Source organism: Mya arenaria, chromosome 13, assembly GCF_026914265.1.
Source record: "Mya arenaria isolate MELC-2E11 chromosome 13, ASM2691426v1".
Taxonomy (NCBI): domain Eukaryota; kingdom Metazoa; phylum Mollusca; class Bivalvia; order Myida; family Myidae; genus Mya; species Mya arenaria.
This window is the reverse complement of record NC_069134.1, coordinates 19930272-19957569: the sequence shown is the minus strand read 5'-3', so window position 1 is coordinate 19957569 and position 27298 is coordinate 19930272. Positions and strand designations below refer to the sequence as shown.

At 34.5% G+C, this 27298-nt stretch overlaps 1 protein-coding gene across 1 annotated transcript; it reads left to right on the top strand.

Annotated features, from left to right (window-relative positions):
- The first annotated feature begins 322 nt into the window (after positions 1 to 322).
- LOC128214274 (importin-13-like) lies at positions 323 to 26445 on the top strand. The gene is made up of 28 exons (XM_052920660.1): positions 323 to 408; positions 591 to 679; positions 2787 to 2906; positions 3608 to 3666; positions 4241 to 4349; positions 4827 to 4922; positions 5242 to 5295; positions 5986 to 6058; positions 6365 to 6581; positions 8653 to 8737; positions 9136 to 9267; positions 9670 to 9750; positions 10060 to 10198; positions 10760 to 10809; positions 11135 to 11236; positions 11432 to 11579; positions 11885 to 12093; positions 12566 to 12700; positions 17372 to 17494; positions 17978 to 18058; positions 18490 to 18627; positions 19395 to 19491; positions 19808 to 19869; positions 20119 to 20185; positions 20452 to 20510; positions 20842 to 20928; positions 21378 to 21559; positions 22428 to 26445. Exons 2-28 carry the CDS (start codon positions 638 to 640, stop codon positions 22537 to 22539), a joined length of 2859 nt encoding a protein of 952 aa, XP_052776620.1. The 5' UTR covers positions 323 to 408; positions 591 to 637; the 3' UTR covers positions 22540 to 26445.
- Positions 26446 to 27298: the final 853 nt, after the last annotated feature.

Sequence of the window (27298 nt, the reverse complement as noted above, 5' to 3'; positions counted from 1 at the left end):
AGTGGTACGTTTAAGTCCGCTGCAAATAGATCGCGTAGTAATCTTATTTAGTAGTTAAAACTTATGACTTAACTCTTGGGAATCGTAATTATGTTTGCAATAATACACTTCACTGGCAATCAATTTAAACTGAGAGCAATGAATACAACTCTTAAACACTACATTTAATTAATGCTTTTATTAAACAAAATACGGACTACTTCAACAGATGTACCGGCATACATCCGAGGTTGTTTTTGAAAAAATGGCCGAGGAGTTCCGAATGATTTTTCGGTTTTGTAATTTAATAGAGGCTTTCCCTAAGCTGGGCTATTTTTCCTGGGTAATTTTCAACTAACCACCGTAAGAACCGGGATCAGCTGGGTCAAATATTTTCCATCTTTTTAACGTCTACCATCAACAGATCAGGTAAACTAAGCTGAAGTTCGTTAAAATTATTGTTTATCTTCAACAAAAACCAACATTTCAATCGATCATTGCTTGCATGCATTTAAAACTTGGAAGACATTTTTTTGCACAATAATTCATTGTTTCGGACATTTTGTGTCGGATATTATCATTGAATTGACAGATATATGTCCTACTTTCAGTTGAGTTCTAGTGACCCCGGAGGAATGAAATAGCTGATTGGACAAATATGGCGGAGTTGACTGAATTCACTGCAGAGAATGTTGAAAAAGTAAATGTTATTCATTCCTTGACACCTGTAATATACTGTTCTGGGCAGTTGCCTAATTCCGGATTTGCCTAAATATTCAGAAATCGTTTAAAAAGCGTTTCGGCGACCGTGATCAATATAGAATGATCACAGTCTACACAACTGACCTCCATAGCAACAGAAACAACACAAAAGTGCAGCTATTCGAGTTTAACCCCAAAATAAATACCTCTAAACTTTTGCTTTCCTAAATGTCAATATTGAGTCATTGGGGGATGCATAACAGTGCAAGCTTTTATATTGAGGTTCGACAGGGTTATCTTTAAACACTAGACCTACTATACAATGTTTATGACTTATCGTCAATCACGAAATACAATGCCAATTACATATAAAGTAAATAAATTGACGATATCATTGTTTTGTGTTGTGCAGCATTTGATATGAAAATGAAGCAATAATGAAGCAGATTCGTACTTTCAAAATTATGCAAATTCGGACAAATTAGTAGTTCGGATACGCCGAAAATACACATACAAATACTTCAGAGAAGTATAAAATTTATATACAGGTCAAACATTTAATACATGATGTTCATTTAAGTAGCATTTAATTATTTGTATTGACTTGATAATGTTTACTTTGTTCTTTGAAAAAATCCGAATATTTAGGCACTGAATGCAGGTTTTTGGACGTCGTTTATGCCCTTATTTCGTACTGAATATTATATTATAATTAATTGTTTTTTTTCTTTTATTCTTTTTCCATTTTGGTTGATATAGTACCCAACATTTTTCTATTAAAATTTCATGCACTTATGTTCAGTAATTATGACAATATTTTAAGAAAACTTCAAAATTGATCCGGAATTAGGCAACTGCCCAGTATAACCTTTTGAGACTTAGATGTTTGGCAGTAGGGAGTTGGATTGGGGTAACACTATGTTAGAGTACCGTTTATTATTATGTGTTAGCCCTTCCTCACCTAAGTTATGATCTGCATCAAAATAGATGCAAAGACCTGTGTGACACTCACCATTGCATGTGAATTGGTTATTTATCCTTCAGTGATCGATAGTCAACAGTTAATGAAATACACTCCAGACGAAATACACTCCAGGCTAGAGTCATGCATTATTTTCCATTGCAAATCTACTTGGAAATAATATACCTGTTTAAAACTATTTATAATAACATTGCTGTTAAGAAAATAAACATAATTTGAGGATGGTATTGTAAAATACCTTACAGACACATAATTTGACAATGGTATTATAAAATACCTAGCAGACAACAGTTTCAGAAGAACAGCATGCTTAACAACACTGGCGATACAAAACATGCTGACAATACAAAAAAGAAATTCATATATAAAGGATCATGTACAACATATCCTTTGTAAAACTATTATATAAAAAGAGAGAGATATCAACATTATGGCAACATTTTTACCATTTTTTTTCTTTCTGTAAAACAGTTTTTTTAACAGATTTAATTTTACTGTTGCATTATTTCATAAATAAAATACAACATTAGTAACACGGTAAATGGAAATCTATGACAGAGTCCCTTTGAGGTATTGATGATGATCAGACACAAAATAAAATTCAGACATTTCAGGCTGTTGAGTTAACAATGGAAAAGTCAACTCCATTAGATCATTATAAGTGAAGGACAGTCTAAGAAGCTTGAATGAGATAAAACTATGACTTTAGGTTTTCCAGCTATGGTCTATAAAGACACAAAATCATTAGTTGCCGCTGCAAGATGCTGTTTTTAGACAATGATAAATAGGTTATATACATACAAAAGAATGACACATCTACATCATGAATATTGGTAAAACAAAATTATGATCAGTAATAAATGTGATTTTCATGTTTTTATTGTATTATTATTATTTTTTTATGATCATGAATAAAATGTTTTCGTTGATGGTAATAATTAGCTTTGGTAGTCACAATTTCAAGTTCAAAAGCTATCACATACATTAAGACTGTGTAAAGTATCAGTCTTTATACTTTTATTACTCAATACAAGCCACAAAAATAATGAAAAGCAATTTTCAGGCATAGTTTAATGTTTTGCTACAAATCTTGTGGAATGTATTACCAATATTTGTCTTCCAGGCAGTGAACAACTTTTACTGCAATGCCTCGATGCAGCAGGAGGTCCATCGTTGGCTGACGGCGGCCCAGGTCTCGCCCCAGGCATGGTCGTTCTGCTGGAATCTCCTCTCTCCGGAAAAAGTGAGCAGCAATGATTTTGTCAGATTAAGAAAATCAAAGAATATGCTATTTTATTACATTTTTTTGCGTCAGATGAGTGACTCATAGTAGCCTACTGAAATAGATTAAGCATGGATAGGTGTGTAGCGCATAGCATTGATCTCACCAAGGTCATTCTAGGTCGCACTTAGTGGTCAATAGAGCCAGATGAGTATTATATAAGTATGATTATTGTCTCAGCTGTAACTTTGTCAGTTTAAAACATTTTCGATCAACTTGTGTTAATGTAAGAGCAGGATGAGAAGGTTTCACATTTTCTAATTATCACAAAAAGGCATCGTCACACATAGTACTCAACAGGGCATGACAGGATTTCATTGGAATAATTTGTGTCTCAGCTGTAATTATAAATCAGATTTTTTGTCAAACTACATAGAAGATTGTAATAAAGGTTGTTTTCTTGATCTATTGTACAACCATCTATTTCAATTACCTATATCTTATACAAATGGATAACACTCGGACAAGGCCAATTTAGGCACATTTGTCATGTTCCTGTGACAGCTCTTGTTATTAAAGTCGAACCATTTTTCTTGAGTTAGACTAATGTACTCGTGATACTTTACATGTAAATAATTAAACGTCAATAAGGATAACATGTAGAATAATGCTTGTCCTCTGTTTTAGTTGAAATTTAATGTGAATATTGTGATTCTTTTCAGGGACTCCAAGTGCAGTATTTTGGTGCAAGCTGTCTGCACACAAAGATCAGCAGATACTGGTATACTGAAATGATATAACACTTATTACAATTACAATTTCGAGAGCACTCTTTCAAGAGCACTCTTAATTTTAATGAATATCTTTAATGAAAGCCAATAGACAAATTAACTTCCTGACAAATCCAGTGATTGAAAGTAACATTTGATGGCAATTCTGAAACTAATGAAGTGTTTGTTCCACGTGTTCTAATGAAATCTTGTAACAAATCTTAGTACATACATGATTTAACATCTTTCAATGACTGCAAACCTGATTCATTGCTCTATCCCCACTGTATAAAAAATGCTTGCAAGGGTTTATATAAAGTGGTCATCTTAGCAAAAAGCATACAACAAAATATCGTATAACGTCAAGAATTTAAGTTCAATTTGTGTTAGTGTCACAAACTAAATTGAATTTTTCATGTGTAAAATCATATAAACTTTGCCTAACTGACCACTTGAGCTATTATTTCGAAATAAATGATATCACTGGTCTTTGGAAAGCCTGATGTATGATAAGTGCATTGAAAAGATGGCCCCATAGTCTTTGTTTTTTGTAATTACTGTCCATGACTATTGCTCCATTTGCAGGCAAGAAGTTCCGGCTGACCAGATCGGAACTCTGAGGTCTCAACTCCTTGAACAGGTAGCTGTCAGCGCTACCGGACCTAAACTGATCCTTACACGCCTCTGTGTGGCTGTGAGTATTATGCATTTGAAATGTGCCATTTTAGGGACCAGATAAATTGCTAGTTTGTCTATCTTTTGTGTGTCTAATTTTTTTTAATAAGTCTGTACAAATTATAATACTGTAGAGTGTAGATACTGTATTGTTATGCAAGGAGCTACTTGATACTGAGAGTCTCATACAGTTGAAATGCGCTATGTCAAACTGTTATCCCAATGTTCCAGTTATGTCAATCTTTTTTTAATATTTTGGGTTTAGTTGGACATGTTTTGTAGTTCAGTTATATCGAATGTACGTTATCTCAAAGTGTTTCCCCAGGTCCCTACGACCTCGACATGACAAGTTTTGACTGTATGTTTTTAATAATACTGTGTTACTAAAATGGGTTATAACCTTGATGAGAGGCCAAATATCACTAAAATAACAGTGTTAAGTTCTTATCTTTAAAATTGATAAAACTACATGGATGTTTATTATTTCTGTCTATAGCTGTCTTCACTGGCCATTCAACTGATGCCGGATGCCTGGCCCAACTGTATTGATGAACTGATTGTTATCCTCCAGAATGACTCTTCCCCACTCAGTGTAAGTACTGGGGTAGGGTTAAAGTAAACCTTTAATTGAAGTTCCTTGAGCAGTTTCACTCTTTTTATTGTACTCAAGTAACATAGAGATATTTGTTGTAAACATTTAACAATTACTGCTCAAGCATTACAACAAAACTGCCTTGAGAAAGGAAAGTCCTTTTGAATGTTGGATGTCTGTTTTAAAATGTTAGTTTATCATTACATGTATGTATCAAAATATTTCTTTCTGTATTGTGGCCATAAAATGTCTGTATTTTATTCATAAAATATGATTTATTCTCACATTGTACACAGTTTGTTGTTGCATACCATTGCAGTCTACCCAGCGATGTACCGTGCTGCTGGAAATATTCACTGTTCTCCCTGAGGAGGTAAGAACCATAACACTACAAGCATATAAAAGCACCAGGCTGCATTGATATTGTCAAGCTGTGTTGCTAAGAAACATATAAATTTAGGGTTTTAGCTAAAGAGGTTTTAGAGGTGTATTGCACCCTGCCCAATTTATGGTAGCACACTTCTGCCTTCAAGGAGACCAGCTTGTGCTCCCTAATGCCTTCCTAGAATGATTGCTAAAGATAATCGACCTTATTAATCGATTCCTAAAGTTTTGTGTAAAAGCTTATTACTTGATGATAAATATACACAAACTAAAACAATGTATCTTTAGAGGCAGATATAATGTGCTCTTTTCATCCTAGCACCCTGTCCCTTTTCTGCAGCACACTGTCTTTGTTAAAACCTAGCTAAAACTCTACATTAATGTACATGTGTATGTTGCAGAACAACATAGCCTAGGTTACCTATACATGCATCAATTTAAAATAGTTGTAGACTTTGTGTTTTCAGAAATCTTCACTTCATGTATCACTATAACAAGCTCTACAGAGCTTATGTTACATGTTCATCACTGCAACATAGAATATATCTTACTTTTTCCTGTATTTGCGGGTAAATCATGTACAAGTTATTTTAATGAGCTGAAACAAAGACAATCTGTTCTGTATGCCTCATCATACTGATTGTTGTTTTAATAATGTTAAAAAATATTTAAATATCAGTTCTTCAGCATGAGCTTAACAAATGCCAAGAGGTCTTCTGTACGCTATGAGCTGAGTCAGAACATGGTGAAAAGTAAGTAGAAAACAATTTTAGTTGTTAAACTGTACGTTTCAGTTGTTCCTTGAATGGTGTTTTAATACATGTATGTAAAGAAATTATGCGAAGAAATGTGACTTGTGATTTTATGCTACGAGAGAAAAGTTTTTCACATTTCTAATTAGATTAATCTTTGGCTTGCTCAGTACCTAGAATGTATTGATAAAAGTATTTTTGCTGTACAGTCAACTATTCGTAGATCAATACAAAGAAACACCACAGTTAGATGTAGCTAGTATTCTACTCAACATCTTAATCTCACATAAACTTAAATTCTTTCAGTACTGGCCCTATTAACAAACCTTATGAGCCCGAACTCACCCAAGGAAGTATACGAGCATGCCCTTAAGTGTTTCGCTAGCTGGGTGGAATTTGGGGTCCCGATGAATGAGGCTGAGGGCATTATTGTCCAAGTCTTTCAGTCTTTGAATAGCGAACACCTGTTTGACACGGCAGTGGATACCATCGTCAAAGTTTTCTCACATGGTGACTCTCACAAGTAAGTCGTGACATTTTTAGCTGAACTATTTGAATAATAAGGAGAGCTATACCACACTTGCTTCGGCGTCACACCTTGGTTAAGGTTTTGCATATAAGCACATTGAGTCAATATCTCAGCAACAACTTGATGTATTGCATTTAAACTTTGTACAAGGGTTCTCAACCTTACAATTTAATGAACTTATCAAGTCAAATAATTGTCTTGCATGAAATGCAATTGATGTCCATTTATTTTTAGCTCAACTATTCGAAGAATAAGGAGGGCTATACTATTCGCCCCAGTGTTGGCGTCGGCGTCTGGTTAAAGTTTTAGGGCAAGTTGGGATTTTCACTTACCCTTCATTCAATTGACTTAATACTGCACACAGTTGTTCAGGGCCATCACATGATGAGGTTAGATAACTCCATATTATCCTTTATACAAGTTATGGCCCCTGATTGACTATGGAACTTAGGTTAAAGTTTTAGGGCAGGTTGGGATATTTATTAATAACTTCTATAACCTTCGCTCAATTAACTTAATACTTCACACAGTTGTTCAGAACCATCACCCAATGAGGTTACATAATTCCATATCCTTAATACAAGTTATGGCCCCTGATTGACTTAGGTTAAAGTTTAGGTTAAAGTTTTAGGCAAGTTAAAGTTAAGGGCAAGTTGGGATTTTAATAAAAAAACTTCTATACTTTTCATTCAATGCACTTAATAAAATGCTCAATTATTGACGACCATCTTACAACAAGAAACAAAACTCTAATTTAAACCTAAACACAAATTATGGCCCATTATTTTTTTTATTTTTTTTGAAAGGCACATTTTTATATTTTCTTAACCACATTTTCATAAAGGGAAAACAAGTGATTTGAATGCTTTGCTCATTGTTCGGGCAGGCTGGTGGGAGGGCAGCATCAAAGTCACCTTATGTATAGAATAATTTTAGCTAGGTTTGACAAGAAGAGACCAAACTTGGTATAAACGAAGAGTTTATGGAGAAATTTTATGGGAATGCTTTTGAGGCCCAAGGTCAAGGTCACTATTAATAGAAAAAGGGTTGGTATTGAATAACTTAAGTAAGGGTCTACATATTGTGACCAAACTTGGTATAAAGGAAAAGTTTATAGAGACCTTTCCTGAGATTGTGTTTTGGGCCCCGAGAGCTATGGTCTAGGTCAAGGTCACTGTTACTAAAAAAAGAAATATGGTTAGTACTGAATAACTCAAGTAAGTGTTGACATAGTGTGACCAAACTTGGTATATAGGACAAGTTTATGCAGAGCTTTCTTCGATTGCCTTTTGGCCCCCTAGGGTCAAGGTCACTGTTACTAAAAATATATTACTGTTTCAGTTATGGTTGACATACTGTGACCAAACTTGATATGTAGGAAGAGTTTATGGAGATCTTCCATGGGATTGTGTTTGGGGCCCTTAGGATCAAGGTCAATGTTACAAAAAATAGGAGAAAGCAGTTGACACTGAATCTCTTCTGCCAATCATTAAAAACCTGGTTTTGTCACATAGCGATTCTTGTTCACTTTTTACTTTGATTGTTTTATTGCTTTTGACAGGCACATATTACATCGTTATTGTATTTACTTTTAAGTCAAAGCGGCGTAGTCGAGCGTGCGACAGCTCTTGTTTACTTATGAACTCTGTCAAATATAAAGCAAGGAACTAGTTGAGCATCTTGTCACTCTGACAGCTATTGTTTAGGTTTTCTTTTATACCGTACATTTTTCTAGCATTTAAACTTCTATTTCTCGTAAGCACCAAAAAAAATCAATGACAGAGAAGTTTGAATACTTTTCTTAAGATATTTCACTGACAGTATTCTTTTGAAGTCATTTTCATGAATTATTATTAAAAAAAATATACAACAACACATTATTAAGGTTCACTGGTAATAAATTGTATCTAAATCTTCTACTGTGTTATTTTAACAATTGAATAAATGTCTGCACTTGTATATTTGATTACTTGAGTATTTGATTATCTAGGACATTTAATGCAGTGATGCCACTGACTTTCATAGAAACTACTGGTATATGTACCAGCATTTGTTATACTTTCAGGTTCTCTCTGACAATCCAGAAGCTGATGCCCTTGGTTCTACAGCTGAAGGAAATGCTCAACAATGCTATTATGAAACATGACATAGTAAGCTAACGGTGTTTTCTGTGTGAATAGTTGGTATTAAAAACATACTGAATCATTTTTGTTTCTCTTGTTCATGTTATACAAGAATTACTTCTAATGGGAACACAACAGCGAGTGCTGTATTGAAGCTTTAAACAAACTTCTTAATAGAGTGATTCAGACAGAGGAATCTGGCTTAAAGGTAGGAAAAAAGCTTTGAGACTATTGGATGGATTAAAAAAAGTGACAACATTTTTTTTTTAATGTATCATGTATGTTTGCAAATATCAATTGGTCGTCAGATTGTTGGTCAGTAGAACATGTCCTGTCCACACAATAACATGAGAACAGTTTGACCAAGTATCATGAACTTCAGTATAAGGTTGCCAGAGAACAGTAAAATAAGTCCTCTCTTTCAGGATGTGTGTCAAGGTGTCGCCCAGATTGTTGTGGCTCTGGCTGAAAACCACACGAAAATACTCCTGGAGAGCGCCTGCGGTGATGACGATAACAAGAAGTCAGATGCCCTCAAACTTGTCAGCCTTGTATTGGTGAGTAGGCTTCGAGGTTGGCTTATGTTTAGATGCATTCTGAAATTATACTTGTAGTATGCACATGTCTGCCTGTCTGCTTTATTTTTAACATTAATGTCTATTCACAACTTAAAAGGCACACGTACAGAATTTTCACAGAAAATTGGTGCGAGTGCACTTGTTAATTTGGATTTGAAATGCAAAATAAGGTCAAAGAAAGATATGATCGTATTGAATATGGAAACACAAAATAAGGTCAAAGTAAGATATTGTCATATTGAATTGTTGAGATTAACAAGAAAATATTCTTTCATAACTATAATGTTTATGTAACAAATATTTTCCTGCTATGTGAGCAAACAGTTCATGTGATTTGTTGAAATGAGCCTGGTTATACCTTTATTAATTAATACATTCCAGGAGTGTTCGAGTGTGCCAGGCCATTACCCGATTGACGAGCAATGCAGCAGTTTGACCTTCACCTTCTGGTACATACTCCAGGTAACTGGAACACTTTAAGTCATCAGTCTTTGTTTTGGTCTCTTTTGTCCAAAACATCAGCCAATTTATAAAATTGTTCAATTCTTTAGAATGGTTTGGTCAAAGTTAGCCAAAATGTTTATAAATCGGTTAATTTTTATTCAATAATTACTATTAATTAATCAAATCATTTAAGATACAAACTAGCCTTAAGATTTGAAATCAGAGGTATCTTAAACTATTTGCTGATCCTAACAAAGATAAGTATGAGATACTTTTTAACAATTTGACATTCAGTTCTTTAATGATATCATCCATGTACAAACACAGGACAACCTGCAGGACTTGCCAGTAGAGAAATACCACCAGCTGTTGCCCATGTTCCAGCCTGTCTACCTGAGCCTGATAGAGAACCTGCTCATCAAAGTCCAGTACCCTCCAGACGACCTGTACAGCTCATGGTCTGCAGGTAGGGATTCTGCTTCAGTAGATTGTGGATATTGGCAACATATCAGCAACATGTCAAATAATCAAATTTTTAATTAATGAACAAGTCAACTTTGAAAAATAAAATAATAATTTTGGTACCAAAATCAAATAAACTTAGTCTAAACTGACCTATCAGTCTAGTATTTCCGAAACAGTTATTATTGCTACTGAGAAATATTGTTTTAAGAAAGGGATCATACAATTGCTTTATTGATAAGATGTTGCAAATGTGTTTTGTTTCCCAGCCTTCATACTACATGATGTGCATGTATGTGGCATGTAGTTGCTATGGACAGTTTGACTTTGAATTATTGTCATAGCAAGTTTATTGTGCATGGCTTTAGCATTTATCTAGGGTTACCCCCTAGTTGCTTTATTGTAAATGAGTTTGAAAAATGAGTCCCACCTACCAGTCCAATCTGGTAGAATTTGAATGGGATTTTTAAAAGGTTCTGCAATTTTGTAATTATGTTATATGTATTTTAATGATGTTAAAACAGAATGTTCCTAGACTATGACATTCATTATTCTTTGCTTTCAGAGGAAAAAGAGCAGTTTCGCTGTTATAGACAGGACATTGGAGACACAATGGTATGTTTCATGGGAATGAATAGAGGGGAGGGGGTAACACAGCACTCACACAATAATAAACCTTTGCTTTGTTATCTTTAACTTACTAAGCATCATTTTGAGTGTGTCTGTTTTTCAAATGAAACAGTTTGAGGTATTGTGTTATCAGTAGCAGTGTACAAAAAACCCCTAACTTTTGGCCATTACTCAAATTCATTGGAAGATATTCACATAAAACTTTGTAGAAATGGTACTAAACTCTGGCTTGATGCTTGTTTGGCCAACTGAGAAAGTGTTGGCAACCACTTATGGTGTTCTTCTTAAATGTTACTGTCCTTCCCTTCAGATGTATGCCTACTGTATCTTGAGGGAGCCGCTGCTTGGATACCTGTGTAACGCCCTGGCATCCCTGGTTAGGATGGAAAAGGAACTGGACATTCGCTGGGAGGTAGGCTTTAGAAATGACATATTAATGGAATAATGAAATGGAGTTGCTCCAAGCTAAGAATGTAAAGCAAGATTTTAAGTATGGCAGCTTGAAAATGGAGAAAATTAAAAAAAAAAAAAATAAACAAAATCATCAATTATAATGCATAGAATTATAACACATAGAATTGTAAATATGTCTTGTTTCTCCCCACAGTTGATGGAGGCCATATTCTTCCTGTTTGGCTCGGTGGCAGAGAGTGTGGACTTAGAAGAGGCTCTGTATTTACCTGCTGTACTTGATCTGCTGCCAAAGATCCCTTTCAACAACATTAAATTTATCTCTACAGCTCTCTCCATGCTTGGTAAGGTTTAAACCTATTTCTTACATGAAATAGATTATTGATTTTCCTTATTGTTGATATTTTTTGTGTGCAAAACTGTTGACATACTTTTCTGTGCAATATTGTGTTTAAAGAGTTATTTCCGCAAATACGAACGTTAATCTCTTATATTCACACACAATTAAAACTATGATATGTATTTTCTAATTTTATTGTTAAGTTGGAAATAAAATATATGTAGGTTTTTTGAAAATATTTTTTTATTTATTGGAATATTAATATAACAGAACATGAGTTATCAAGAGATTTTTTTTCCCCTCCTCCAGGCTCATTCGGTGAGTGGATGAGTTATCACCCACAATCCCTGACCACGGCCATCCCACTGCTGCTACAGGGACTCGAGAGCCCAGAGGCAGCCCAGGCTGCGTCAATGGCCCTCAAGGACATCACCCGGGAAAACCTGGACCACATACGACCCTACGTTCATCAGATACTGCAGGCGTGTCAGGCTGCCCTTGCCAGGGGACACTTGAAGGTAAACAACCAGTTGAATGTTCATATTCATGCTCATGTACATGTGTCTTACCTTATCATATACTTAATATTTCAGACATTATTACGGTTTTGCGCAACAATTTCTTGGTTCATCTACGATCAAATTTGAATAGGTAACAGTTAAAAATTCAAGAGCTTTAATCACATAGATCAACTCATCATAGGATTGGATCAGTTGCTTACATGACCATTGGTGTACAGTGCTTCTTTTCTTGAGTTAGTTTTAGTATAAACATTTTATGCATATATTTGCAAATGGATGATGTTATTCTGAAATGACATTGTCATGAAGGGTGTTCTTGTGGTTGAATCTTTATATGTGAAAGTGAAATGTATTTAACTAGTGTAATATCATATTGGGTTAGCTCAGTGTGTGAGTATAACTCCAGGTTAGATTGTTTACTCTCATAACCCAATGCATGACACTTGACAGGTATTCTGTTAATTTTCAGTCCCGTGAGAATGTGCGGCTCATGTCGTGTATCGGTCAGGTTCTGTCAGTTTTACCGTACAGTGACATCATAGAACAGCTGAACCCCATCCTTATCCCACACATTGCTGAGCTGGAACAACTTGCCAAACAACAGGTAACAACTTGCCAAACAACAGGTAGCAACTTGCCAATCAGCAGATACCATGCTGCAAAACAGTGGTAATTGCTTGCCAAATTACAGGTGTCAACTTGTCAATCAGCAGATATCAACCTCCAGTTCTATAGTTTATTGCATAAAACAATACAATGTTTATAGCATGAAAAAAATGATACAATCAAATGGGTAGAATAGAACAGTATCAAGACATTTTCAAGAGCATACAATGTTAACGATGTTATACAAAAGTGTTTCTAGGTTTAGTTATTGAAAAGAAGTTTTTATGATATTCTAATTTTATTTGCAAAGAATAGGAATTTTGAAATATTATAAATAGTTTTCTTTGATTTTGAGCTCATTAGAATGTTAAATTTGTTTATAGTTGGCCAATGGCAAAAATATTTTTTAAACAATTTATTCCTTAGTTCTTTGTATTTTGGGCACACTAGAAGAAAGTGATATTTCGATTCGATTAAGTTCATGTTGCAGGATTTACAAAATCTTTCATTTTGAGGGGTGTTTGTATATCTTCCAGTTTCAATTGCCAATTGGTGTGATGATGTTCGAAATTTCGCTAAAGTATACTTTAAATGTTTTTCAGTTATTAAGTCAAGATAAATTTCTTTTTCGAATGTATGTTTGTATAGAGCATAACTGGTTAATTTTGAGGTGTTGTTAACTTCGGAGTACCATTTTTGGTAATAATTATCAAAAATTCTTTTTGGGATCAACTCAATACGATGGTTGTCAATTTCTTCCTCTAGCCATACGTAACTAAAGCCATGTTCATTTAGGATGAATTTTACTTGAGAGACCCAATTTTTATTATTATAAGTTTTATTGTTGATGTCATCGTTTTTAAGTGTATTGTACATCTTTTTTACTATCGAAGATTCTTTTAAAGATAAAACTTTTTTCCAGTATTTTTATCATGTTAAATTTTTGATATACATATAATGGGGCTCTGCCCAATTCTCCGTAAAGGGCAATTAAATTAGTAGACTTCTAACACGCTTCGTAGAAATCTAGTGTGTATTAATTCGCAATCCGTGGCTGGATGTAATCCCCATATCTCAGAGCAAAAATTTAATATCGATCCCACTAATATATCAAATAATTTAATTTTTTGGGATATAGGTAATTCAGTTGTGTCAAAAATTTGGAACAGTTTATGTAACGAGAAAGAGGCATGTTGTGCGATTAGTTTTTGAGATCTTAGGAAATTTCCATTTTTGAATAGATGTATACCAAGATATTTAAATGATTGAACAACTTCAATTGGTGCATTATAAATTGATAAATCTACGTGCGTTGATCTTCCGTTTTCAAATTATATCAGTGCTTAGTTTTGCCTACGTTTAGCTTCAATCCCCATGTGTTACAGTATGTTTCAACATTTTCCAACATTACTTCTAAACTTTCATACAATTTTGCGAATAGTACCATGTTGTCAGTATAAAATAAAAGAAAAAGTTTGATATCTTCCAAGGAAATAATACCAGGCAGGTCAGAGTTTATATTTTCTATAAGATCGTTTATAAAAAACATTGCTAATAATGGAGAACTAGGATCGCCCTGTTTGACGCCAGATGAATAATTGAAAAGGGGAGAAAACTCGGACTTGAACTTTACGCACGATTTCACAGAGTTATACATTGCTTTCAATGCTAAAACAAAATGAGTACTGATGTTTTCATTTAGCAGTTTTTGCCAAAGAAGAGAGTGATCAATGCGGTCAAAAAATTGCTGATAATCTATAAAAACACAATAAAGTTTTTCTTTTTCACTGAGCGTTTTCGATATAACAGAGTGTAAGATAAATATACAATCTGATATTGATTTCCCTCTATGGAATCCAAACTGGTTTTCTGTTAATTTGTCGTGCTCCTTTGACCATAACATTAATCTATTTAAAAGTATTTGAGAGTATATTTTTGCTAGGATGTTTGTCAGTGTGATTCCCCTATAATTTTTAGCATCATTTACATCACCTTTTTTAAATACGGGGGTAATGATTCCCTTTCCCCATGACTGGGGTATTCATGAGTATGAAATATATGATTGTACATGGCTTTTAAGAAAGGAAGTATTATATCAACCGAACATTTAAAAATTTCAGCTGGAAGTTTATTGATACCCGGGGCTTTATTATTTTTTTGAGACAATATGGCTTTTTTTATTTCAATTTTAGAGATTTCGGCATCTAAGATATGATCACAAGTATTATTAGAATTATTATTTAGGTCGAAATTTTCTTCGGCATCAATTTCATCTAAATCAAACATGTCTTTAAAATGATTAAATAAGTCCTGTATAATCAATGAGTCTGATTTAATTCCCTTTTTATCATCCTTGTCTTTATTAATGATTTTCCAAAATTTACGGGGGTTTGATGAAGCTAATTTATCCAGTCGTTGACCTTCTTTAATCTTATAAGCAAACATAGCTTTCTTTTTACTTCGGTTATATTTTGTCCGTGCTTTTACGAATGCGTTTCTATTTATTTCGTTTTTATTGTGGTTATAAGTATTTCTCTTTAATTTAAAATCTCTTTTGTCAGTGAAACATTTTTCATTAAACCATGGCTTATTTATGCTTGTGTATATTTTTGTCGGGGCCTTTTTTCTTGCGTTTGCCAAAAACATCAACTGCTACCGATGATAACATTTGTGTGAAATCTTCGACACTTTTTTCTTTATTCTCATTATCTATTTCTAAAGTCAACTGTCGTAATAAATCATTTTATTTGATAATTGACCTTGAAAAAAATCCACTTTATCTAAATCGAACACAATGCATGGTTCATTATTTTTAGAGCTTGTTATATTTTCGAAATAATTATCCGTTATATTATTGCTTATCTTAAGTGAGAATGACAATGCCGGCATGCGTGGTCAGAAAATTCATTAAAGTTGTTAACCATAAAGTTTTCTATTTTATCAAGTTTCATATTTTAAAAGAAGATAATCCACTACACTTTCTCCCCTACTGCAACAAAAAGTGAACTCTCCTATTACATAATTTTCAAGCTGACCATTGGCTATTAGCAGACCAGTCACGTGACACAACTGTAGTAAAAGCCTCCCGCACGCATCAGTGACTTTATCTTTACTACATCTACGTAAAATACTATCTTGTTTGTAAATTAAAGGTTGGTTCTCATCCAAGTATTTGTCAAACTGAATAAAATCATAATCGTTTGCAGTGCGGCTATTAAAATCGCCGGTGATAAAAACATTTCCTAGATTATCGTATTTTACAATATCTGATTCTAAAAGTTCGAAAAAATCAAATTCATCGTTATCGATTTTAAAGCATCTGGTGTTATTTGGTGGTCTATATGCATGACAAATATAAGCATCTGTATCAAATGAAAAGATACACTTGTCAATCTTAATCCGGAAAATTCCATGTTCATTTTTATCAACAAGTTGTACGGTCCTTTAAACAAGTTTTATAATAAAACGAAATACCTCCGCTATATCGCCCAGATTTTTGATGTTTCGATTTTTGTCCAAATATATGTACATCCTCAAAACCATATAATCCTAAATTTAAACTATTTATACTAGGTATCCAGGTATCACTAAGAAATACTATGTCAAATGTTTTTAAGTGTGAAATGAAGTCTTCTTCCCCTAACTTCCGTCTGAGTCCGTTTACATTCCACGACCCGACTTTAAGGGACTGCCCATCGTGACACCCCTACTGGGCTTACATGCGCACTTGGTTGCCGGTTTTGTAGAGTCTACCATTTATGAATAAGTCCTTTCCGACAAATTTCACGTCCTTGTCTGCGTTTTTGGCCTGTCTCATAACGTCATACAGTGGCTTCCAGGCCTCACGAATATCCTTGGGGAGTTGGACACCAATGCCGAAGTGCTGTTGTTTAAGGGCCTGTTGCTTATCATGGTCAAAGGATGTTCTACGCACCTGCTCCCGCTGATGGCTGTCCAGCAGGATATCGTCGCTGATCTGTAATGTATCGCGAATAACTTTGTTCACTGATGCTTTGCAGTCCTCCTGTTCCCCAGTACACCATAGATCACAAGATTGTCTTTCATTGATTTCATTTCGAGATCCAGCAGTTTATTTTCAGTTTTTTCCTTGTCATCGCTCATGGTTTTCAGTTTTGATTCAAGAGATGAGCAGGAATCTTTTAAGGTTTTAACGTGCGCTTTTGTTTGTATTAACGCTGCGTTGTTTTCCTCGAATTTGGCATCTATGAAAACAGCCGCATTTTCAGTTTGTGTGACCCTCTTATCAACACAACAATAGGTTACAACTTGCCAAACAACAGCTAACAACTTGCCAATCAGCAGATACTAACCTGCAAAACAACAGCTTAAAACTTGGTAACAACCTGTCAAACAGCATATACCAATCTGCCAAACAACAGCTAATTAATTGCCAAACAACAGGTTATAACTTACCAAACAACAGGTTTAAACCTTGACAATGAAATATGGTTTCACAAGCTTCAGGTACTAGGTTAGAAAAGATGTGATGTTAACCATTGTTTATAATAGAAAAGGTAAATATCAAATCATTTCTAGCCTAGTACATGAAGAACATAAAATTTTAAGATTCTGGATGTCAACATGGATAATCGGGTTGATTTCTTTAGCAGTAAGAAAAACAACAATATTATTGTATCCATCTTTCCAGCCATCAGGAGCGGTCAAGAATAGCATCCTCCTGAAGTTGAACATGCTGAGCTGGCTGTTTTCCTCCCTGGACACGGACAGAGAGATGAGTGCTGATAAGCCCAAGAAGGAGGGACCCAAACCGGTAAGTAGTCCCCTAATATACATGTAGCACAGTGTTAAATACACCTACCATGCTGACAGAAGTTGAATAGCCCGTTTCAAAAAAACTTGGGGCCTGTTGATTCAGAATACGTCACAAGAAAGAGATCGTGATGCACATGCGTGCGATTCATGCATGACTTGAAACAACCGAAACGCACCAAACTACTTAACAATCGCGGCGTCCCTAGCTGCCCGCGACTACCTGCTATTTCGGCCAAAATAATTATAATTATTTAAATTCAGATATAATTATTTATTATTAACTTGCTGTTTTCTTCCTTAGGCTCAGACAGAGATGAGTGCTGTAAGGCCCGAGAATTTGGGAGAACTAAAATCTTTAAACATATATTATCATTATTTGTCCATTAACCCTGTACGGGCTATTATGTCCCAATTCGCATGTACCATTTTCCAATTTGTTAATTTGTATTACCTTGTGACTGTTCCTTCTTTCCATGTCTAGGTGTTTATGATTCTACAACAGATAGCCCCGATACTTCAAACCATAGTCAGCAACTGGATCAACGACACAGGGGTGATAGAGGTAAGGATGTTTTTCTGTTGTTTGTTTAAGCTTTAAGTACACAATTACTCAATGTGTAGTGGAATAAATGAGTTTGCAGTTAGTTACTATTATATGTAATGGCTAGTTTATCAATATACCATTTGTTGTTCTTTTGTACCTACCATACTAAACGAAGGATAATGATTAAAATTTGATATGAAAAGTTAAAAAAACACTTCCTGTTTATATTGTTTGTTTATATCTACTGATGAAGGCGTTATGCCGAAACGTTTAAGATAATAAACTTTACGTGTTTGTGTGGTTTATTGTATTGATATTCAAAAGTTTGAAACTTTATATGATAAGTTCTGTCTAACTACATTTGCAGCCCCTTCATTTATGATTAAATCTTTCATTGTCGTGAGACGATAATACAAAATGAACAAGTGCAAAGTGTATCTCTCTTTTAGAGCGTTTGTGAGATGTTTAAGCGGTCACTGCAGACATTGATGGATGATTTTGCCCCGCTCGCTAAGGATACGGCAGAACTCCTCACACAGATATACCAGGCTGTGCCACATATAGCCATTCTTGAACTGACCAAACAGGTCGGCATCAGTCAACAAAAATACACTTATGGCAAAACGAGCTTGAATTCTTACAATGCTTTCTAGGTTTCCAAAAAAATTGCAACATGCTAGACTACATTTTGTATGTTTTGGATGTGATTTGTCCGTATTGGCACCAGGGACCCCCCCCCCCCCCCCCCCCCCCCCAAAAAAATAAATAATAATAATATTTTTTTTATTTTTTTTAGCTGATTAAAAAAGATGCTACTGTACGTTTGGTTTTAGAGTTGATATCCCAGTTTTCTATAAATTTAAAGTCAGAAGAACCCCCAAAAGAGCTTCTAAAAAGTCAGTTTTTCTTCTACGGCAGTGTGCTTTTGACCCCAAAAGTACCCCAAGAACCCATGGCCGAAATGGTTTCAGCCCTCCAGCTGTCAAGTCAATTACATCCCTGTGTTAAGGACATTTTTAAGCAACATGGCAATGTTTATCTTGTGCAGGGCTTGCAGGCTCAAGCTTATTTCTATCAGCTTTGAAAATTACAATTAAATGATCAATAACAAAACCAAATTAAACTCTTTACTTTATTAAACTCTAATCAATTTGTACAATTATATCCCCTGAGGAATTTTTCCAGAGATCAATAACAGTTCTTGTAACAGGTATTGAATTCTGTGATTTAAAAAAAGTTGTCATACTGGTTAAGAAGATTCTATTTAGTAGTTCTCACCAGGAGGTAATGTTATTACATGATAATCAGTAACAAATTTACTTGGCTTTTCAATTAATTGTCTATGTCCTTCCAGCTGCTCCTGGTATTTAACACAGAGCCAGACTTTGAGCCAGCAGCCCAGGCCCTGGTACGGGCCATAGTCACAAAAACACAGTCACTCTTCCTAGGGGGTATGTATACCTAGCTATAGTTTTCGATAAGAGGAAAATCCCAAGTATCTGTTTTCTTCTGGCCTTTATAAAGGGGCCCTTGTTTTATAATACTGGAAAAAAATAAGGGCTGGAATTCCAGATGGCCTTTTTTAAAAAAGATCGTAGTTGATCTTAGTGATTAATTAAAACTGTCTTAGTTTCATGTATTTGATATTTTGCTACATATTTGTGAGAATTGAACTTTGGCCAGAATCAAAAATAAAGATAAGGAAACAGAAAACATCCCCAGCAGCTGAGCTAAAATAAATATGAACTTGAGTGCACTCTATTTCAGATCTGTCTAACATACAGCAGAATACAGACGTGGTGGAGGCTTTTATGATCATGTTAGCTCAGGTACTTTGTCTTGTCATGTAGCATAAATGTACATTATGTGAAGTAACACTCAAAACAAGGACAAACTCCCAACCTCACAAAAAAATTCGAACTTTTAAAGAAAAATAATTTCTTAGTGGAAACAATTATTTCATATATTTAAAATTTATTCTTCCATCTTAAACAAAACAATTATTTGCAAATCTTGCAACATTATCTGATTGCAAAAAGAATGTTTCTTTGCAAGCTACAATGTTTCTTAATTTTCAGACAATCAAGAAGACCAAACAGATTGTGTTTGATTCTGGTATAGATATTTCCAGTCTGTTCCAAGCAGGTAGGTCCTACTTTGAGTAATTAAGTAGCCAACATGATTCTGGTATGGAAAAGACAATTCAAATGAAACTTGGTAAACATGTTACAAGAGACAATATGTACATTACATGCAAGGCACATTACTCTGACTATAATGATTGCCTAGTTATGCCCCCTTTTTACTGAAAAAACAACAACAAACAGGCATTGGTGTTTAATCTGGGGCACTCTTGTTCCCTTCATATGTTGTTGATGTTCAAGGGTAAATACGTGTTTGTGTACTTTCAGGCTTGGTTGGGATGTCCTTGCCAGAGAACCATACTGTGAAGGCTTCCTGTATTTTCCTGGTGAGTTGAACAAATAAAATCAAAGTCAAAGATGAAAGTAAAACATTTTGCGTATCCATCACTCATTTACAATTTGCTTTTATTCTATATTTTTATATATTTTTATTATATTAGAGTCTTGATGTAAGCTCTTGTTTTTTTGAACATTATAAGTTCAATGTTAACATTTTATGTTGTTTGACACATAAGATGTTTTTGTACTTGGTTGTCAATCATTTAAACAAAACACATTCATGGTAACTCCTGCATGGAGAACAAGGGTCGTGTTGTGCAAAGACCTTTGAACTGTCAACCATATCTTTGACTATTGCATGATTTCCTGTGTTTTCAGTGTGAGCTGCTGTCTCAGGCGAGTGTGCCCGTGGTGAAGGAGGCGGTGCTGGTACATGGGCCTGTTCTCCTCGATAGGATCATGAGGGTGGGTACTACTAGGCTGCTCTCCAGGGCATCAATCTGGTCTTTTTTATGTGCTCAGTTTTTGCTCCATGCACTCGTCAAATAAGAACCTTTTGTTCTCCTAGCAGAGACAAAATTTCCACATTTAGGAAAAACACTTTCATGAGGGTAGTGATTGTTAGGCTGTACTCCTCTGAAGACTACTCTGTACTACTTCAAATTCACGAGATCAGTGTTTCACCACATTGGTTTTAAGACTGTATCAGCGATGGAAAGTATAGTATCCAAGAAGATTTTAATTTGTTTCTGTATGCGTGATAGATTTGCATACTTCCATTTAGCAAAGTTTTGAATTTGAAAATAAAAACCCTCGCAAAATTGAAGTTACCTTAGGTATCTTTTAAAACTTCTGATACTAAAAGACTGAAACTATAGTGTCATATACAGCACATTTTTGTCTTTAACTTACAGGCAATCGGTGGTGAGTCACCACGGCTAGTAATGGAACACATTGCAGACGTTTTATTCTCCCTGTGTAAAAATTATCTTTCTGAGGTGCGGGGCTGGTGTCAAGATTTTGTCTCTCGGGAAGACTACCCCTCCCCTCGGTGCACTACCGAGGATAAAGACAGGTTCATGAAGTCAGTAATGAGGTAAGCTTTTGTTTTTGTTTCACCTTAAAAGAGGTTATAGATAGGTATAACTTTTGGTGCAGACAGCATTTGTGGCGTTGGCAAAACATTGTGCAGACAAAGACTTAAATATTTATTATCTAATCTTAAAGAAACTTGGTAACAGTGTTTGCTGCCACAATATATCAGCAAAGATCAATAAAGGATAAATTGCATCAGTAATTGCACTGTTATGCCAATTTTATCATGAATAAATAATAGGTTTATGTCTTGTGCAGACAATAACTTTAGAATGTTTTATCCCATCATGATGGAACTTTTTGAAAGTGTTTTCAGGCATAATTTCGGGCATAGGTTATGCCTATTGGAAACCCACTTTTTGTTTGGTGAGCACAATGTTGCAACAAACTTACATTCACCTTAATGCCTAAGCTTTGAATTGAACTTCACGCATATGTATCAAAGCTAAATCACAATTCCATATCCCGAGAAATGAACCTAAGGTTTCTCTGAAGTGTGCTATCAATATGCTTATTTTATACTTATGAGGTAAGAATTGTCTTCAAAATCTTTAAGATGGAAATAATCAATAACCATCTGGTTTGAGAGTTTATATGAAGTACTGTTGTCCACTCAGCAGGCTGAACAAGTGTTGAAAACTGTGATCATTTATCTGTCAAATTTTCATTGCTGAAATTGAAAACTGTTGTGCTCATTATTTTGACGGAAATAATTGATTACAATCATGTTTGAGAGTTTATATGAAGAACTGTTGTCCACTCTGCAAACTAAACATCTGTTTGGAACTGCGATCAGTATCTGTCAAATGTTCATGGCAGAAATTTAAAACTCTTGTTTTTATAATCTTGACAATTGATGTATTTTCCAGAGAGCGTGTGAGTAAGACCAAGGTTCGGACCCTTGTAAAAGAGTTTACTCTCCTTTGCCGTGGACTGCTTGGCACAGAGTATGCCTCACAGATTGCTGAACAAGTGCTCTGACCCTAGGTCACCATAGAGCTTTCAGAATAGAGTTAATATAATAATGTTTATGGACTGTACTGGTAACCCTAGAATTTATCATTTTCTGGATAGAAAACAAGGATTTATAGAAATATTTTTTAATGGCATTTTGTTACAGAAAAAAAAGAATTCTAGTGCAATGTGTTAATAACCACTGTAAAACTACACTTGCTGTTTAACAGAAATATTACATGAATACAAAAATGTGTTTATATTTTTCTTAACTTCTGTCTGTATATTTTTTGTAACTTTTCAACAGTTAAACATGATCTGACATGGGTAGTTTGAAAACAGTTAACAGGGGAAGGGGGTATTTGGTAAGGTTTTTGATAGGGGTTAGTTTCGAACACAGATGAATATCACATTCATGTTCAATAAAACCTTTTAAGTATTAAGACTGGTATAGGGCATTGTTACTCGTCCCATTAAGGTATTACAGCATTTGGTAAAAATGTTATAAAGTGTGTACCTGTGTGGGACTTTGTTAGATTATACAAAGTTCACAATTATTTCTCTTTTCCATATGAATATTTTTTGTTTAACAAAAGTTACAAGATTTTTTATGTTTTCCAACTTTTTATCCTATCGAGGGTAGTTTTTGAAGGGGCCATCTACTTTTTCCTTCTTTTTGTCAAAACCTATTATTCCAAACTGTCATTTGAAATAATGCCAATCTGACTGGCCTGTCCTGTACTACATTTTCAACAACTTTAAACTTTCATTCAGATCTTAGGTTCATTATAATTTTGATAAAAAATGTTCTTAAAATGATGTAAAAATGTCCTTATTTTCCTACTTTTTGTCATAAAAACTACTTATTTCTCCTACCTGTCCAGAAAGCTCATACAATCTGTTTTTCTATGGGACATTGCCGGAAAGAGGCACAGTATAAGAATTCCCTTATCTGACTTTAAAAAACTTCTGTGTTTCGGGGAAATACCATATCTGTTCCAATAGATGCTGCCAATTATAAGCCCCTGTATTGACCCCAAAATGTGTTGTTTATAATATGATTTTTGAATAAACTCCTGAGATACAGCACTACAAAAATAAGTTACAACGCTGTCAGTTGGTTGCAGGAAAATGGCAGCGGTAACAATGGTGACACAGAATAAGCTGCATTAGTTTTCAGCCTGGTCAAGCATTCAAGCATTGCTCAAAACCCAGAATCAAACAAGATTATCCCCCCCCCCCTGCCTCCCGCTTGCATGTCTATAAGGACAAATATGGTACAAAGTAATAGGGTTTTGCAAATCAAATATGGATGTGCTTTATTATCTGTTTTGAACAATTTGTTTTTATGAATGTTGTAACTCTGGCAAATTTATGAAATTGTCATTTGTAAATCACCATGGTTACATTATCTGTTGTGTTGTGAGTGTTTATCAACCCCAGCTTGGATGTTTACTAGCTTTTTAAGTGCTATTTATTGTACATTTGTTTTAAAACTGAGATTAACATCAACTTCTAAAGGTTTTCAGAAATATATTATTACCATATAATATGAAATAATTTGGATGTTTGTTATTTCAAGTAGGAACTTCCTTTTGAAGGATATTCTGTGTTGTTTATTTATATTACAGATGAATGAAATTAAAATAGAAACTTTAATAAAAATTTGTACATATGTTATTTAAATAACACGTAGTTCTACTTTTTCGCTGCGGCGTATCTTTCTATATATTTGTATGAAATTTTATGCATAAAACCTTTTATACATTAATGAGTAATTACAAAAAACTATTGAAAATAATTGTTTTATCTCCTCTAGTTATATAAAGAATTGGCCCCACAATTAATGCTGAAAGTTTGGTGCCTGGTGACCCTGTAAAAGTGTTTTACTGTATGACTGAAATTGCACATTAAAAAGTTATTGCAGGATGTATTTTACCTATTTTCAATCTTTCTAGGCCAAAAAAAGTTTGTTGTATATAATTTGTCTGTAATTTCACTCATTCCTATTTGCTCGTCAAACTCTTACCAATGTCGCCAATATACAATGTTATACAGGGTCACAATTAAGGCTTCCAAATTCACATATTTGTGAACCAGATCCCTGATCACTGTGTTGATATTTCCTTTGTGTTTACCAATAATGTTTATATAAATTTACTTCATATTTGCTGTAGCAAAATCATCTTAAATGTTTAAGGATTGATCTGTTTTTTGATCTCAGAATTTTTGTTTTAGTGGACCTCAGAAACAAGCATTTTAACATTTATTTCAAATCATCACTCCTCTTGTAATCATGCTGTATATGTCAGTACTGCTGTTTCCATGCTTGACCATCACAAAAATTTAAAGGTAAAACTTTGTTACTGCTGGAACAAAAAACACAAACCAAGTTAGCATTTCATTTTTACCATAACAAAATCATTTTTATATACTTTCGCTGTATGCCTTGTTCTGTTATTTTACCCCAGCAAACAGTGTTTGAAGGGGTGTCTATTGGAGTCACCATATGATTGGTTGGTTGGTCTGTCAAATGCTCAATCTGTTACAAAAAGTTTGTGGAGTGAACTACTTAAATAGATAAAGATGGATTGTTCTGTTCTTTGGTAAAAAGACATGATAACATGAAGTGGAAGTGTACTAGGCTCTACACATTGCCCTTAAAGTGAAGTTGAAATTTACTTTTAAGGCTACAATGGGAATTTGAGAACAGTTTTAGAGGGGTTGTTCTAAAGGTTTATTCACATAATTACCTTGAAGGGTACAAGTGCATTACATAGGTCAATAAGGTTGTATGGAAATCATTTTTTCCAGTGTGATTATCAAGTCAAACTGTTTGCGATCTATATAAATAGACAGGTCAATATGAAGATTTACTCTGTTTTCTAAAATTGCGAAATTGATCATGTAATAATGATTGTTATAATTCCTATGTTCTACCTGAAACTACAACTAACATCCTGTCAATACGGCGTTTGTGGGTAGTCATCACCCCAGTGAGAGCTCTTGTTTGTAACTGTCTGAAAGGACTATATGTTGCATTTGGATAAAATATGCCACAATAATGATACCGATTCAACGTCTCTTGCCAATTCATTTTCATATTAAACGTTGCTTAATGAATGCATGTGTTTTTATTATGTTTATGTTTCAAATACAAATAACGCAATACATTGTTCTTAGTACTGCAGCAGTTCGGATTTCACAATGTATAGTATTATTTTTCTTTGGAATATAAATGTATCTAGTATACTAGGAAAGAAAGTAAATCTCTTGAATGTGGGCGAGATTGGTGCAGCGGTATAGGTGTACACCTAAACACCTCTCACATAAGAGGTCATTATTCATATCGGACCAGGGCAACATTCTCATGGCTTTCAAACAAGGACACTACTGCGTTCTGCCCAGGAAGCATACTCCAGGGCACAGTTTCTGTAATGATTGTTAGGCTTAAGATTGTTAATTTGGAGGCGTTACCCCAATTTTGGCATTGTGTTTCTATAAAAAAATTGTAACAACATTACTTCTTCTTATTAGAGATAGTTTACTGAATGTTTTTACTATGTTATTCCCTTGGGTAACTAGTAATTTTCAGCAAACATTTATTCCCAAGTTAGTATTTAAACGTAAATGGGTATGATGTCTACGATTCTCCTCGCATCACAGATTTATGACAAAAATGCTTTATGTTATTGTGAACTATGAGTTGTTACTGCTAAGCATGAATATTTTGGTTGTATTTTATGACAATGAGAAATCACTTTAAACTGTCATAATAATTATAAGAAGTGCTTTATCATTATATCTATGAATGTTTTCTCAAAAGCTCTGATTTGTTTTGTATGTTTCTCCTGTCTTGAGCAAGCATGTATGGATTACATTGTGTTATGTCATTCAATGCAATATATATATATATTAAAATATTAAATCATTTGCCCGGACATTTTTTTGTATTATCTTTCCCAATACAGGTTAAGCGTAATATGTGTACGCTCACCTTGCTTAACCAATAGCTTCCATCTTGAACTTTTTATTAGACCTACATGTTTTAATGGTAATGCGATTTTGAAGGAATCATCAAGAAAATTATTTGAAAAAAAACAAACCCCCCACATTATTTAAACAAACCCCCCACATTATTTTGAACTAGAACTGTAAGCCAAAGGCTAATGAATACCCCCCAACCCTTCCCTGTCTAGGTTGTTTGCCCTGGCCTTAGTTATGGTATCATTAGAATTGGAGACATGATCATGTGATTCCAACCACAATCACAGGGGCAAATGTTCTCACCATGGCTAAAAGTTTGAAAAAGATTCATTCAAAAATGACGAAGGAGTAGGACGAACAAAACTAATTTTACCCAATTTAACTCATTAAGGGGCCACAACTCCACTCAGGATCATGTGACTCCCACCAAATTCATGGAGGCAAAGGTTTACATCATGGCCATTAATATTTGAAAGTTTGAAAAAGATTTGCTCAATAGCTTCAAAGAAGAATCCTGGACAAAGCTAATTTTGCCCAATTTAACTCATTAAGGGGCCACAACTCCACTCAGGATCATGCGACTCTGACCAAATCCACGGAGGCACAGGTTTACATCATGGTCATTAATATTTGAAAGTTTGAAAAAGATTTGTTCAATAACGACAAAGATGAATCCCGGACAAAAAAAAACGGACGGACAGACGGACAGACAGACAGACAGACAGACGGACAACCCGATTCCAGTATACCCCCCCCAAACTTTGTTTTGGGGGGTATAATTAATATAAACTACTAAAAT

Bases quoted from the DNA above. Each gene is read 5' to 3' on its own strand.
- LOC128214274 (XM_052920660.1), top strand. From the start codon at position 638: ATGGCGGAGTTGACTGAATTCACTGCAGAGAATGTTGAAAAA. The intron at 4,923-5,241 runs GTAAGTACTGGG...ATACCATTGCAG, and splicing joins ATGACTCTTCCCCACTCAGT to TCTACCCAGCGATGTACCGT. The intron at 9,751-10,059 runs GTAACTGGAACA...GTACAAACACAG, and splicing joins CCTTCTGGTACATACTCCAG to GACAACCTGCAGGACTTGCC.